Source organism: Haemaphysalis longicornis, unplaced genomic scaffold, assembly GCF_048455015.1.
Source record: "Haemaphysalis longicornis isolate Haplotype H1 unplaced genomic scaffold, Haemaphysalis longicornis Haplotype H1 scaffold_3, whole genome shotgun sequence".
NCBI lineage: Eukaryota > Metazoa > Arthropoda > Arachnida > Ixodida > Ixodidae > Haemaphysalis > Haemaphysalis longicornis.
In genome coordinates, this window is record NW_027526335.1 from 174,023,637 (window position 1) to 174,040,560 (window position 16,924).

At 48.9% G+C, this 16,924-nt stretch overlaps 1 protein-coding gene across 1 annotated transcript in view; it reads left to right on the forward strand.

Annotated features, from left to right (window-relative positions):
• Window positions 1-8,545, forward strand: part of LOC144175541 (acetylcholinesterase-1-like) — a 65,689-nt gene extending 57,144 nt beyond the window's left edge. Inside the window, exon 5 of the mRNA XM_077704614.1 lies at window positions 7,003-8,545. Coding sequence (XP_077560740.1) covers window positions 7,003-8,545 — 1,543 coding nt within the window. The remainder of the gene's footprint in view (window positions 1-7,002) is intronic.
• The last annotated feature ends 8,379 nt before the right edge of the window (window positions 8,546-16,924 follow it).

Below are 16,924 nucleotides of genomic sequence, written 5' to 3' on the forward strand. Positions count from 1 at the left end.
TGCGATTCTAAGCACGCCCGATTCTAAGGACCCTCCCAACTTTCGAGGGGGGAAATTGAAAAAAGAAGTTTGCTATCGAATCCGAGCACCCCCTTTTCTAAGCAGCCACAACAAGGTGAATTTAAGAAACGTGAAAGCGGGCCGAAGTTGACGTTGTTGTCAAGTCGTTTATGAAATTTGAAATTGCAAACCAATTCAACGGAACAAAAGACGACCTACTGGGGGATTCTAGGAACGGTGGCGCAAGCCGCGCCGCGAATTTTAATGGCAGTGAAGGTGACTGAGTATCAGACGTAAGCGGTAGGTTCATTGTACCTATTATTTTTGTTCTGAACGTAATTTCGCCCCTATAACGCGCACCGAAAACGCGAAAATTTCAATGGCAAAGTAGGGGTGCGGATAATATCCGGGGTTTTTCCTTTAGTGCAGCTTCACGGCAATGCGCGTTTTGCCGCGGTGATCCTACGCAGTAACACTGACTAAGCCTTCAATGGCAGCGATTGCTCAAAACACCATCCTATCCTATCCAAGGAAGAAAACGCAATGGCGATTGCACTCTAACAACTGAATTTGATTAGTAAATTGTGGCTTTCCCCTAGCAGTCAGTGTATTCTACTTGCTAAATTTACCCTTTTCGCTCTACGTAGTATGTGATAGGTTGCTTGAGGAGTAGCTTTGGCGCAGCCATTCCTGTATCGAATGAGCTGGCAATACGCGGGTTTTTTTTTTTTTTTTTTTCTGGCGGGCTAAAAAAGGGTGGCGGATTATATGCAGGGGCGGGTTATACGCGCAAAAATACGGTAAAACGTTATTCCTTGCGCTGTCCCGCTGAGATGCGGAGGCGAAAAAATGGCGGGGCGGGAGGCCATTTAGGTTTTTTTTTTGTTGTAAGCATCCCCCTCACTTAAATTTGGGCATCGCAATCGTGGAAAAAAAGGTGGTGCTTAGAATCAAGTAAATACGGTAACTCAAACTAACCGGAAATAAATCCCGGAAACTAACCTGGACTGACGAGGCTCTCTGGCACCGCTCTCCAAAGACACTAGGGGGAAGAGGGAGGGTGAGGAAGGGGAGGGGTGGCAGCTAGAAGCCAACAAACAAACAGCTCGGCTACGTAGTTCGTTTATGCATCCACGAGTGCTGTTGGCGCCATACGCGTACAGTATGTCAATGTGATAGGGTTGTGTACGTAACGATTTTTCACTCGTACGTTGATTATAAATGCCGGTAAGGCCCCAGCGTAAATATTTACACGGAAATAAACGGCTGCGTGGTACTTTCTGGTGCTTAGCGCTCTAGAGCTATGAGGCGTGCCATAGTTCAGGGATAATTTTGACCCCCTGTGGACCTTCAACGTGAGCCGAAATGTCGACCCAGTGATGTTCCCTCTTTTGGCGTCCATCCGGAACACCGCCACCGCGGCCGGATTCAAAACTGCGTCTTGGAGCTCAGCAGCGCACCGCATTATCTGAGCCACCGTGGTGGATATTGGCGTGGTAATTCACCGTATTCTACGCAGTATATGTGCTCTATGGATTTTGTTCATGGTAGACATAGTCCTGATGAAAGCCGTCGGCCGATGCCACTGACAGGGACTGCTCTGTGGTTGTTCCTAATGTAAAACAAAGCCCAACTCTGCAATACTTCAACAAATATTGGGGATAGCTGGCTAGCCAATGAACTCTACTCGCGTGGAGGCTAAATTGCAAGGTACAGTCTTTGACATAGCTTGCTAGGCCACGCCATAGTAATGTCCGCCACAGAGCATTCAAAGCTAAAGCTAAATGTTCAACGCGGCCACAATATTTTATGACATCAAGAAACATAAGCGTTTTCTCCAGCTTCCTGGCATAAAGCATTTCAGCCTTGCACGAGAGGTAAGCTTGTACTTTGAATTTTTGGTTGCCTATGCTCTTCTGGCATGGCCAAGAAAATTTCGCCAAAGGCTGTACATCATGGCGAAGGGAAGCGCCGTTAGGAGATCGTCCTCCAATGATGTTACAAAGGTTTCTTTCAAATCACTATCACCACCACCATCACCACCACCAGCCTATCTACGCCCACTGCAGGGCAAATGCCTCTCCCATTATTCTCCAATTACCCCGGTCCTGTGCTAACTGCCACCAATTTATCCCCGCAAACCTCTTGATCTCATCTGCCCATCTAACTTTCTGCCGCCCTCTGCCACGCTTGCCTTCTCTAGGGATCCACTCTGTTACCCTTAATGACCAACGGTTATATTGCCTTCGCATTACATGCCCTGTCCACGTCCATTTCTTCTCCTTAATTTCTACTAATATGTCCTTAACACGCGTTTGTGCCCTGATCCACTCCGCTCTCTTCTTGTCCCTTAATGTTACACCTATCATTTTCCGTTCCATTGCTCGCTGAGTCGTCCTTAAAATTAGACCTCACCAAAAAGAAGGCCGCACCCTTCTCAGTAGGAAGCGCGTGCTTTACAGAATGTAGTATATTTGGGTTTACTTATCATGGGTTTCAAGGTCTTATTAGCAATCAGGGCGCTCAAAACAACATAAACCAGGGTCTCAGCTCATTTTCTTTTTTTTTTTTTCAAAATGCTTCACCTTCCCATTAACAGGAGCGAGAAATCGCCACTCGGCAATGCTTCGCAACTGCGTCTTTGAACGTTAACTGCAAATAGTATCTCCTGCGCGGGAAAGCGAGCCGCGCACCACGCATCGGCGGATACGACTTGCACGGTAAGCGGGTTACCGCTCGAAAAAAGTAGTTCGCGTCGCATCTGACAGATGGCGCCACCAGTCCATGGCGCGCGTATAGTGCCTAGAATATACTGTATATTCCAGGCACTATAGCGCGCGCGCCGCTCGTGGGACCTTGTTCTCGGCTTCTTGGCGGTTGTACTCGGTCTTTGCAAGAGGTAGAGTCAACATCCCCCTCGCGAGGAGCACGATCAAATGCAGAGCATTTCCGGGGGCGCACGACGTTAAGTAGTTTGCGTTACGTTAATGTTGTTGCACTTGTGGCAACTGCTGACGAGAGAGCGCTCGTCAGCAGTAATTTGAATGAGTCAAGGATATAAGGCGTGTCCGTAGCCTTCCATTCTGTGTCGGCCTTGTGGCGCAGTGGGTAGAGCGTTGCATACATTGCGTCCCGCCCGCAGGGTCGAGGGATCGAAAGCTGGCGACGGATTGTAATTTTTTTTTGTATAGTAGGGACAACGACGGTGCGGACTACGGACGCCAACGCGGGTGACATCGTGAGTTACTGAAATGCTCTGCATTTAAAATAAAACTTAATGCGCAAGCAACGTAAAACTTGCGCTAGAAGAGCTGATAATGGGGCTGAAAAAATTGGCTCCAGTCCACGCATTCAAGGTGGTTGAAAAGCAAAGCTATAAACGAAAACCACAGCAATTGCCCATGCGACGTCACTGCAATACCCACACGTGGCTCTACAAAGAGTCAAACCAGGGATTCTGCCAGCCGTTACCTGGAATTCGCGGGAGCAGCGTCCCGAGCGCAGCAGCAGCGTCGGCCACGGCCGGGCTGGAGCTGAGAACGCCCCCGCTGTAGCCCGGCCGTGAGTCGGGAGAAAGAAAACGGAGAGGAGCGTCTTTTGAAGGGTGCGACAGCGGAACCTAGCCATCCTGATGTGCTAGCTCGGCGCTACACAACGGCGAGACTCAAGCGCAGACACTGAAACAATTCGGCATGTGAGCTTAGTGATTTTCATTTATACCGATTAAAACTTAGTTTAGTACGATTGACAATTGCGAGAAAGCTGAGGGAACTTTTATAATCGCTATTTATCAGAACCAGTTGCTCCTTTCGCCTTTTGTAATACCTGTTAAAATACAAAGGAATTGGTATTCACCAATTTATAAAATGGAGTGCCATTCGGGGAAAGCCGTGCGCAAAATGCAGCGTTTCTCTATCGCCCGTATGTATGTGGTTTGTACATTTTATTTCCCGCCCTGCAAACCAATCCTTAAGGTATCTTTGGGGTACGACCACTTAATTCTGTCGGGTGCGGGTTACCGCGCAATGCACGCGAAGCTGTGCCAAAACAGGCCCAAAACAACCGTCGCGAAAGCAGACGACAAAGCCGTACCGCCGACGCGCCCGCCGGCGAGCACGTATCTCCGCGCGGGGAACGCTGGGTAATTCGCCGCGCAATCTATATTGTGCTCCGCTCCCCCCCGCGTTGCCGCCGCCGCCTTGTTGGGAGGTAACTGTCCCGCACGCCGCGGAAGAACCGTTGGCTGGTAGAGGTAGAACGCTTTGCTTTAAAATACACTACAAATCGTCACCCGCGCCACTTGTGAAAGTGGCCATGGAATATCCGCTGTGGCTCTAATCCTAAGCATGCCTGTAGTCGGCCGAGCAGGCTGCTCCGAATGCTTTGAAAGCTGTTTGAAATCGGCGCCACGGGCACAGCTCTTCCCATATGCGCAGATGACAGAAAGACATGCGCCATCAAAAACGTTTCTGCGGGTTTCGCTTCTTAGTGCCAGACCCATGTCGCGCGCTTATCCCCTGTTCGCCGTTGGGCTGCCCTGTTAACCTCCTCTATGTAAAAATTCCGCTTAAAGGTAACGATGCCTTAGCTGCTTTTGTCACGTATTTTGCGGATCATTTCTCTAAAGCAAGCCTTACAACCTTTTTCCATAACCGTGCTCCCTCCGTACACCGTCATGCATTTACAGCAGACGGGAATTCTGCAAAGTTTGCAACATCGCTGTGAAAGAACTAATTATGGCCAGAAATAAGATTAGATGACGTACTGGTTGAGTCGTCTTAGGGGCCAATATCAGTATGATTCTTTCCGAGGCTCTGACATTGCATCGAGCGATACAGAGCATTCGCGAAAAACTGGAGACGAAATTATTTTCAATGTCGACGAGACGTTATACGGGCGGACATAGACCGCTGCTGAAGGCACTCCTACAGATCTTAGCTGTAAAACCCAAGAAAGGCCAGAAGGGAACAAAACCATTCCAGTCCTGTGTACGAGATGAATAATGCTTACCTTGAACTTGATTTATTAGCGATTGACAATAATGATTGGTAATGTGAATAACGCAGGATTGAAACGGAGAACGGTCCATAAAGACAAACTGAGTTGCAATTAAAAAGATAAAAATAAATTATGTTGGAAATGATCAATTAGTGATTGGTACTAATTATTAACACGTCACGACTAAACCGAAATAAAACGAATTCCAGCGGATTTGCGGGTATTATGCGGATTAAAGTGGCATAAGATATATTTAGATTAATTGCGGTAGCTTAGGAAGAACTCAGGTGGATTTACACGGATGAGGTGGTTAAAGGGGCACTGACACAAAATTTTGAAGGCGAGATAACTTCGGAGATAGATTGGTGGGAACACATATACATCATCTGCAAAATATCAGCGGCGAATACAGCCTAGAACATATTTAAAATCAATTTTGAAGTGTGCGAAACGCAACCGAGCAGCCAGCAGAGGACCACGCGCAATTGTAAATAAACAACATCCAAACACGTCACGAGTTTGTGTTTGCCGCTTCCGCACTACCGGCGTTTTTTGCCGGCTCGCCCTGCTCGCCGCTCCAATCGGAGGGCCGGAGGGCGGAGCTTCTGCTCTCGAGAACGAACGACCCGATCGTTGGCGGCGGAGGCGCCGTGATTTCGTCAGCTAATCGGGCAGCTGGCCGCGACCAAAGTTCTACAGCGATCCCAGGCACTTTGTTTCTATTACTGTTTATTACCATTGGATACGAAAACGCGCCGGAGGCACGAAAAGCTCCCTGAGCTAGCCGCACGGTCGCTGTGCAGGCGGCGGCCACGGCCGCGAAGTGGCCCAGGCCGGCGCAGGTAGCTCGAGTGATAGCTTGTTACCGCTGCACGAAATTGTCCCCAAGTCCCGACCATGGTGGCTTACATGAGAAAGGAGTTAATGATGCGATGGCGGGTTGCATTAAAAATTGTCATCTGCACCGCTTACGAGAGCGGCACTCAAATATCCGCCGCAGTGCTGAGCCGAACACATCTGTATGCGGACCTGTAGGCAGACCGGCCGGCTGCTCCCAGCGCGCGTCTTGCCACCCACCGTCTCGAGCGTCGCGCGTCGTTCTTTTGCCGCGGTAGCATTTGCACTCGCAGCGCCTGCGTCACATCCACGGTCGCTTTTTAATTAAGCGCCTCACGAGATCAGTACGTGGGGGCATTCGCAGAAACTGCCGTCGATGCGGATTCGACAGTGCTACGGCGGCTCTGCTTTGTGATATCCCTCCGATGGTCACGTGGTCAGCTTTGTTCACACAAAATCCACAAAATCCATCGTTTCGCGGCACTCGCTGAAATCGAAACTGCGACTGGCCGCATTGAAAATGCCTCTAATTAAACAACCGTCACACGCTGAAGCAAATGAGGTTTCTACAGATTATAAGTAGGTCACTAGCTACTTATCGCAACAAAAAAAAACAAGATGCAAAATTTTTGTGTCAGTGCCCCATTAAGGGTGGGTAAAGGAGCTTGAAATAGCGTGGCTTCGGTGTCAAAAGTTCGACGTGTATACAAAAGGCATACGCCACAAACTTAATCTCACCCTTTCAGCTTCAAACACGTAAGGCTACGCAAGTGCCCCGAGATATTTTTATATCTCTTACTTCGCGGATCAAATCTAGAAAAACGGGCTCGAAAACGCTAGATCACGCTAGTAGTCCACCCTGTGCGCTCCAACGTGGCCGTTTCTTGTTTGCTTGTGGTCTTAATAGTTGTATATCTACAAGCAAAAACGTACCTTTTCGCTGTAAAATTCAGTGCTCCTCTTCGAACATCACAGCCTTCAGCATCGCCATAATGCACGGTGGCCTGGGCGCAACCTGCAAAGAAACGACTGCTGGAGGCAACACAGAACAAACGCGCGAGTGACGCACCTTCACATTTTGTTATTAGTATCGAACTTTGCTTCAGTGCCCATATGCATTTCGCTTAATGTTATAACAGTGAACGCTATTCTCACTTGTCTCTGCAGGCCACTGTCCTGCGTCCTCGGAGGGTTTGTGATAGCCTTCGTGGTTGCTGTCATTGCTACGATCCTACTCACGAAAGCCTACGAAGGCGTGCCAGTTCCAAGGGCTTCGAAAGGAGCCCAAGCTCCGTGCTTAATCGTCGGGACGACGAGGGGACAGGTTGAGGGCACCCTATCCCGCTTCACCGACAAGGGAAATGTATACAGCACGGTGGCGTTTTACGGCATCCCCTTCGCCAAACCGCCGCTCGGGAAGCTGCGGTTCGCGCCACCGACATGCGCCGCCCTCTGGACCGGTGTCTTCAACGCGTCGTACAAGAGACCGCCTTGCTTCCAGGAAACTAAACGCCTGCCCAAAAACGTCGTCATCGACGCGTCCAATACGACCGAAGATTGCCTTCACGTCAACGTCTGGGTGCCGGGATCATGCGTCGGGGAGCAGCGGGCCCAGAGACGCGCCATCGTCTTCTGGTTGCATGGTGGCTCTTTCTCTAGCGGTGGCAACAGCTACGACATCTACGACGGTCGTTTCATCGCCGCGATCGGAGACGTGCTTGTCGTAGTGCCAAACTTCCGCCTTTCGGTGTTTGGCTACCTCAATTCCGGGACTGGGGACGTGGCCGGCAACATGGCCTTGCACGATCAGATTCTGGCGCTCCGCTGGCTGCATGAGAACGCCGAGCAGTTCGGGGGCGACAGAGAGCGCATCCTCCTGGCCGGACACAGTTCTGGCGCCATCACGGTCTCGCTCTTAATGACTAGCCCGCTCGTGGCGAGACACGGCTCTTTCCGCAGGGCGTACCTGATGAGCGGTACCATGAGCACGCCCATAGATGGCAACAAAGGCAAACGTGCAGAAGGCTACTTCGCCGAAATTGCGGCCAACATTGGGTGCCAGGCAAAGGCCGTCGCGAGCCAATTGGAATGTCTCCGGTGCTTAAACGCGTCGGAAATTCGAAAGGGCGCCGGCTCCTTGGGAGGTTCCATGATGCCAAGTATCGAAGGCCCCGTCTTCCCCGGAGGCCTGCAAGCGCTGGAGGAGTGGTTTCTGCCATTTCGTGGGCGAGATGCTATGATAAGCGCCACACAAAGCGAGGGAATGGCTTTCCTCCAGAGCCTCATGCCAGGCGTTATAGAAAAGCGGGAGCCGATCACCGCAGAGATGCTTCAAAGGGCCTTTCCATCACATTTTCCCGGCGTGGACCCGTCCTTGGTGAATTTCATATTAGCTCCCATCCGCCAGCGGTACGACCTATCGGATCCTGAAAACAAGGGGTGGGTACAGTTTGTTGGGGACATGCTTTTCCGGTGTGCGGGGTTGGCCTTCGGGAAGGAGCTGGCTGGCACGGGGGCAAAGGTGTACCACCAAGTGTTCGTGCCGAAGCCGTCTTTCACGGTGTTCGCCGGAGACACCGCGACTCACGGGGAAGACATGGTCATGTTGTTCGGGTACCCCTTCCAGTACCCCCACTTTGCGACAGATGAGGAAAGGGCCACGTCCAGGCGCATGATCACGACCATGGCCAATTTCGCGAAGAACGGGTAAGTACAGTGTGCGTTCGACGTGAACATTGCTCTAAGCTAACAGATGCCGACTGTTCAAACCTTAATCAGAAGGCAATCCTTAGCCCAAAATTTCTATAGAGGAAAGACACATAAATCTGAAGATAGTGCAGAAGTAGACTGTATTTCGAGAAACATGGGCACTATGGCCGCGTAGTGCCGAGAATGAGTGACTGAGGTGGGAACTCACCCCCGACTGCTCTTTTGGTATTGCATGTATACCCACTCGAGTCACAGGCAGTGCCGCTAAAGAAGCCCGCTTATCTCTAGCTTATCTCTTGGAAATGTTGGCACGCAGAAGCCCTCCTCAATACATTCCACTCTAACCTCCGCATTCAAGCACGCCTTCACCTGTTCTTTCGCCGGGCGGCAAAGGCCAAATGGAGCCAGAGGCTCAATAAAATTTTCGCTCATAGGTACCCGAAGAAATGGTATCGTCTTTAAAAGCACGGCAAACGTAAATATCCCACCAGATTTCTGAAATCAAATTGCAAACATGTACTCACGACGCTTCCACATAGAGCTAGAATAAAACAATTAGAAATTTCATCCAAAGCAATTAATTAACCTGCAAAAACAAGACTGTGCCCACTCATCAGCCACGCAATTCCAACCACCCCCTCTACAAAACTCATGCTGTGCCACATATATAACCTTGACAGCACATCAGGAAATTTTTGTTACCTGCATTAGTAACTTTCTTCAAAGCTTTTAATACAGAGCCACATCGTTGACATACTCACTACATGACCGTCACCAACCCCTGCCATTTGTAACTTGGTGCCACTTAAAGCAATCTACGCCCTCCGAAAAACATGCGTTTCCCGCTTGCGAATGCTGGTATTTGTACGTAGGCCAGCGATTTTAACCGACACCTGCACACAGATATGCCCCATACTTCTCTCACATGTTGAACTGTGTGCCGAATTTACGTTTCCCGGCAATGCGTGAAGGTGTACGCGCTTCGCATAACGCTTCCAAACTGGACGAAAACATGCAGTTGAAAATTTCCAACTTGCCCCAGCCTGACATGCCCGTACTGGCCCCTAGACAAATGTTAAAAGGAAAGTTTTAATGATGTTATGGCTCAGAAGCCACCCTTAATCAGATTAAAGATTCAAACTCGTTGGGCATGAGTAAGACTCCTGGAAAGCGTTGCACTTTGGAGCACTCGCGTTGGTAATTTTTTAAGTTTCTAGCTTACTCAAGCGCTTGAAACATGCCTTCCACATCATCTGTAGCCTGCCACACAACTCGTGCATGCTGAAATTGTCTTCTACATTTTCATGGTTTAGCAATGTGGCCTATCCTTCTAGGCACTTACTAAAGCGCCCCTAATGATAACAAGCGTGCGATGTTAGTCCTTTTTACCGAAGGGCGCCATCTACCAACACGTTTGGAACTCTAACCCCGCATTATCCCTGACAGTGTCCCTAATTCTAATACAAATTTTAATTCGGTGCGGTACTTTTCTGGGTCAAGCCTCCTTCAGATGTGTGTTCAATGAGCTTTGGAACACTTTAGATACTGTTTTCCTCGACGCCCATAATTACCTATCTTTCAACTATTCCCGCAACTTACCTATGAAGCTGCTCCCGTTCCCAAGAGGTATGACCTCTCTGGCGTATTTTGTTTTATTAATGCGGTGGACGAATTATCGACGCTGAGCATTAAAATGCCAATAAACGGCGTCAAGGATTAATGAACTAATTTCGTAGAACGAGCCAATTGCACTCCAAGCATAAAACCTAATGCGCATGGCTCATACGTGTACATATTCACTACATTAGAATTTGATTAGATTGATTAGAATTTATGAAAGCGCACCAGAGTGCTGGGTTAAGAATGCGAAGCAGCTTTTATGCCGCAGTTTTCTACCGCGCGCGCTTCTCCCGTTGATAGTGTAGTGGCTAAAGTGTGTGAACTCAATGCAGGATGGCCCGACGTTAATAGATAAAGCTATTCTAGTACCGTGGGCTGGCCGTGCCCTTGGGCGATTCGCACAGGAGGAACGTTTTTTTTTTTTTTTTTTGCTTGAGCGGTTTTGTACCATTTAATACAAAAAAATGTAGTATTCCGAAGAGAATTAACGTAAAATTTATCAGGAAAACTGGCGGCAAACCGTACAAGCAGCCAGTATATCTGACTTCTACTACAATGGTTGCCAGACAACTAAGCGGACGCTACACCAGTCACGTCGACAGAAAACTGTTTATGGCAATGAATAAAGGAGGCATTATTTTTAAAATATACGGTTTGCAGCTGTATAAATCAATATACACAAAGAGCATTTAACTCTCGAATACTCTTACTGTGACGTCACTGCTAGGTGCGCTGCCGACTGACGATACTGGCATGGTCGCTTGCGATGAGCCTCATAACGAGAATTTCAAAGGCGTCTCCCAAATTACAGAATCAATAAATTGTGAAAATATCCGCGATTTATGTTCTTCAACATTAATCAACGACAAATGCATTTTCTCTTCACGACCCGTTTAAACTGAAGTACAAGAAATTGGCCGCGTACCAAGCTGCTTTCCTGCAAATTACGTCCCACGACGGTAGCGTTCCTGTTTTTCCTGCCTTTTCCTTCGCCTATACCGCGCCGTTCTGACAGATAGCCTGGCCATTACAGGGGTCTTTTAAGCTACGCTCGGTAATTAGATCACGAGATTACAATTAACAACTGGAATTTTCTAAAGTGCGGTTTAACTCTTAATGTTATATCAATGGCCACCTTATTAAAATTCAGCGATCATCTTTTCGCTAAGAGCAATATGGAAAGAAAGTTTAGGTGCCTATAAGACCTTTTACGCTTATTGTGCCAAAAAAAAGAAATTTTGCAATAAAACGATCATAATAAAACACATGCCAATAAGAAAATGTGGCATGCGTACAGCACTGGTGTTTGGAATATTCGATGGTCAGGAAGCAAGCGTAACGCCCACTCATGCGGCATGGTGCAGGTGGGGATCATTTGTAAAATTCGCGCTTAACTCATCGAATCAGCGGCTCGGATATGAGACGCGCCATACTGCAGGGGGGGTAACGAGGGGGCCACGGACGTATCCTGGGGTCACTTATGGATACCCCGAAAAAAAGTGGCTGCGGCTTACCTCAGCTAACCTTGGTTATCCAAAGCAAAAGCTTGGCTTAGCCTGGTTCAGTCTTGGTTTCTCTTGGTCAAGCTTTGACATAGCTGTATGCCGACCACGTCTCGAAGGCGTTCGGTACTGTGCCACGCTTACAGAAGGCGGCCCGGCCTCACTTTCATTCATGGCGAACGCGGCGCAAGACGAGTCATGTCGCTCGAGACGACCCAGTACCGCATGCGTGGGGGGCTGCGGGCTTGGTCGGCTGCCGATCACCTGAGGGGCCGCTCCCATCACGGCCGCCGCCGCTACTTCGGCAGAACGACTGAAAACGGGGCCTTTTGCCTAGCGCGGAAAGCGGGCCTGGCGAATCACGCGATGAGCTTCAGGCGGTGGGTCCGTGGTAAAAAGGTGAACTCGCGCATCCGCGTACAAACCGCTCGACGAAAGTATCAAAGCTTTGCTTTAAAAACTTGCCCTGAAGTTTCGGAGTTCTAGAGTTTTTTTTGCGCATGTATAAGAAAAAAAGCATGGCCCCACACTAATCGTTATCAGTAGCCTACCGTCCTAATCTCCGACCCACATCGGCGTGTAACTAAGGCGAAAAGTAAAGTTATGTTTGTACAACATCATGCTTGCCGTATAGGCTGTGAAATATGTTCCTGAGGGATATAAGGTGAAGTGAGGCGATCATGGCGAAAACCTTACATGTACGATTGGAAGGTTGACCTCGAATGACCTCGGCGTCAACACGAATGATGTAAAAGCTCAATTAAAACACCGAAGGTCAGAAGCGAACCACAGTGTTCCAGCCATGTATGAGAGATTATTAACTGCTACTATAGCTGCTTAGTTATTATTTTCGATTGATTAGCGATTATAGATTAGTACGGTGGAATTGAGATAAATTGAGGTGCATTATGATCAAATAAGATTGTTAAGATGGAAGAGCAATAACTAGGAATATTTATTGATTGATGATTGATTGTAATAAGTAGTAAGGGGGGATTAAGGTGGATGAAGATAAATTAATACAGAAAAATGTTTCTTAGGATTGACTAAGGGGCAATATATGAGCAAAACCAGTTCAGGGTGCTAAAGGTAGAACAATGTAAATTTAAGAAGTGGGGGATTCAGTTCGATTAAGGTGAATACAGATGAACTAAGATGGGTTAACATAGACTAGAATAGATTCAGGCGGGAATTAAGGCGTACTTCGGTGGTTCTAAGTTGGATTATAATAGATTATGGTGGATTAACATGTTAATTAAATTAGAATAAGGTGAATTAGGGTGAATGAATGTAGATTCAGGGCGATTACGATGTATTGAAAACGTTAACATGAAGTGGCTGCTATGTCGACGAGTGTATAAAATCTGGACAATTATTATTCACCATTATACCCTGGCTGAAAGCACGCAGGTAGACCTGGGTGGTAAACTGGAAGATATTGTTTGTTGCGGAGACATGTGGTGGTGCAGTTGGTATCAAGAAAACTGGGGAAAATGCGTCCATTTTAGGTATGGTAGCCAGGATGGTGAGGCCTTATATGGCCTCACGCAGGTTTAGTGCACATACCCAGCATGGATGGAGTACATCGTATTACTCCTGTGAGTGCGGGAGTTGCAAATGTCATGTGTGTATTCGGCGCCATGCGTTTGTGTTTTTTTTTTTTTGGGGGGGGGGGGGCGGAGATGAAGCTAACTTTGAGCAAGGTACTTAGAAGCCGAAAGTTCAAACAAGCTTGTCGGTTCTTGGCGCATGATAATGGTAGCCTATGACGGCAGCCATTTTTTTTGCTGGAAACGTCTTCAAGATGACATCGTGTCTGTGTTTTTAGCCTGCCTTATGTAAAACACTGAGCATGACCAAATTTCAGTGATAGAATTTTGCAACTTTCTTTTTATTGAAACCGGTGTCTCGCAGTATCGCACCGCAAAACAACACATCATAAAGCAAGAACAATTTTGAGTAGCTCAATGAGCTTTATTGGCTGAATTTTGTTGCTCTGCATTACCGCCTGCTGTGGCAGATGCAGGTACGAAAGAGCAACATTAATTTTCACGGCAGGAGCACTGCGTTCGGATATCCTACTAAAAGTGCTACCAGCAAGCACGGATTTTCTGTCGCTCCTAGACCTGACCATGAAGGTCCACTAGGTTTTCTATAAAATATGCTTGGCGTGATAGCGGCAAGAGCGTAAAAATGTCCGGCGTTGCAACCAGTAGTCGCACGGATTGTTTTCACGAATTTTCGAGGCAAAGGTTTTTCACGCAGTGGTAGGTTCGCATGCTTATCGTATATAGACAAAACCCATTGCTTATGTATCAAAATGCTTTGCGCTGCTGAGCACGCACTCTAAGAAAAAAGGGTAGAAAAATGGAGCAACTTTCACAGTTCGTCCCTTGAGCCGCGCAGTTCCCTGTCACACGGGCATTTTCAATCGCGATTGAAGTGAATCGCGATCGAGTTTTCGAGCGCGCTCAACGCACTGCCGCTGCTACACGGCACGTTTCAATCGCGATCGAGAAGTTGCACGGTTGCACGGGTTGCACTCGTGTACGCCCGATGGCGCTAACAATGTACTTGCGGCCGGCGTCAGGTAACTTCGCGCGGTCGTAGGTATACGTAACTATGTAAATATTACCTCACGCTTATTTGGGTCAAGTAATCTGACACAATTTGTGGCGTTAGTTGAAGTTGTCACATTCTGTGCCATTACTGAGCGGGGACGAGAGTATCGCCGCTTTCGTTCGATCGCGCTTGAGAAACCAGGATTGAGTTCGAGCGGGATCGAGGTCGATCGCAATTGAAACTGCCGTGTAGCAGGGGCCCGATCCGGATCGAGCTCGATCCGGATCGATTCAATCGCGATTGAAAGTGCCCGTGTGACAGGGGTACCCTCAGCCGCGAGGGTATCGGGCGAGGAGCAACGTTGCTCCTCCACGAACCGCTCCCTCTCACCCTCCACGGCGAGAAAGATGTCTGCTCAGCGGTGCCAAACAATTGGCGGCAGCCAGCGGCATCAACCGCTCGCCACCACACACCACCGTGTTTTGATTTGCGCAAACTAAGTGCTACATGCATGAAATAAGCGAATTTTGTGCGTAAATATTTCACCACAGACTGCTGCACGCGCCCCTAATAGCGGCGCTCATCGCATATCGCCCTCTATACTAAGCCTATTCCGGCCGGCGGAGATGTCTTGGCCGCTCTCAGCGATTCAAAACAACCGCCACCGGCGCAGCGTGACGTGGCCGTACCTCCGGGAGAAACACGTCAATCACCAGAGGCAGCCACCGCGCGCCACGCGCGCCGATCCTCGCCCACTTGTAGTTACCAGTTCCAGTTTTCTCTACTCTTTGGTTACAGTTAACTATCATGTAAACAAGAAGATATGTGCAATCGCTAACGCCCTAATTCTTGACCGTTATTGTGTTTTAGGAATACTAATGCACAGTTTCGTAAACATGCAAAGAGTGGCATGCATCACCCCGGCGCCCGCATTTGACAAACGGCGGCTATACTTATATGAAGTGTAGTCAATGCGAATGACGAATTCTTGTGCCACGTATGTTTCCGTTTCTGTCGTTTGAGCTGTGGTGTGCACATGTGGTGTGTTATTGACGTCGGGTTTATGGAGTATCCTTGCAGAGAGTGTGGTACGTGTGAATGCAAGCGTCTGTGAATTACATACACGTCAGAAAAGGCTCTTCGCGCGGACTTGCGCTTTTAAATGCAGAGCACTTCTTTAACTCACATGTAGCGTCGGCCGTGCGTCCGCAACAGCTCACCGCGCAGGCGCGCCCTCTCCCCCACTCCTCCTCTTCCGCATCACGCTACCCTCCTCGCTCTCAACAACAGGTCCGCACCCCTCCCCCTACACTATATAAAAAAATAATACTTACCGGCGCCTGGTTTCGATCCCACGACCCTGCGGGCTGAGCGCGAGGTACATGGTGCTCTACCCACTGCGCCACAAAGCCGACACAGAATGGAAGGCTACGAACGCGCCTTATATTCTTGAATCATTCAAACTACGTCAAGAAGGTGCTGATACAACGCATTCACTACCACCAACTCCCCAAACACTAAACGTTAACGCAATACACCCACCCCCTATGCGACGCATTTACTCGAGTCCCCCTCGCGGGGAGATGGGCCCTTTTTGTTCCCCAAGACTCTTTTAGGGCGAAACTTTTGGACCTTCTATTAGGCTCTGGTGTTTAACAATCAATTGTGACCACAATCTACTTTTAGGGCAAAGCTATTGGACCTTCTATTAGGCTCTGGTGTTTAACAATCAATTGCGAGCACAATCTACGAACAATCGGTTTTTTTTAAGTAAACTGATGCTTTCAGCGGGCTCAAACGCGCCCGCAGTGATCGTCGTAGTGCTCGAAAATGCCCCTCAAGGTATTGAAACACGGTCATAGCAGCATGCTCCAACCCCTTAGGTGGTGTTTATTATACGCGTAGCCTGCTGGCGATGAGATACACATAAGAAGAAGCAAAAACGAGCGGCGCACTGAGTGGGCTTGTTTACCGGCGGCCATTTTGGTTGAAGGGAGCAACGTTCCTCCCTCCGCTAAAGGCGCAACGTTGCTCCTTTTGGGGACGAACATATGATACATCGCAGTTAGTACTTTTAGGGAGCAACTACCACACCCTTTTTTTTTAGAGTGCGAGGTCGCGGGTTCGATTCCCGGCCGAAGCGGCCGCTTTTCTGATGGAGGCAAAAAGCAAAAACGCCTGTGTGTACGAGATTTCGGCGCACGTTAAAGATCCCCAGGTGGTCAAAATTAATCCGGAGCCCTCCACTACGGCGCGCCTCATCACCTGCGTTACGGCGCGTTAAAGGGTCGCGCGGCGCGGTCCGCTCCCCGGGCGAGGTCCTACGGAACAGGCTTTCCGGAGCGGAACGCTACGGAGCGCTACGGAGCGAGAAGAAAACAGGCTTAAACCCCACAATCAATCATGTATCAAAATGCTACGTATACGCTCGTTCTGAACCGCGCTTAATTCCAAAAGATCGCGTTACGTTGTCGACATTTCGTTACAGGTCTGTACCAGTGCTGGAGGACGGAAGCCCGTGGCTACCCTTTTCGAATGCCTCCAATTACTCCGTCGTTGAGCACACCCACGCTGGGTACAGGAAAACCAACGCGGCGTACGACTGCGGTGCCGTTGACGCACTACGGAAATTAATACAAGTATATAACCAATAGCGAAGATCGCTTCGGCGAAGGCGCAACCGAGCTGCCCGAGGG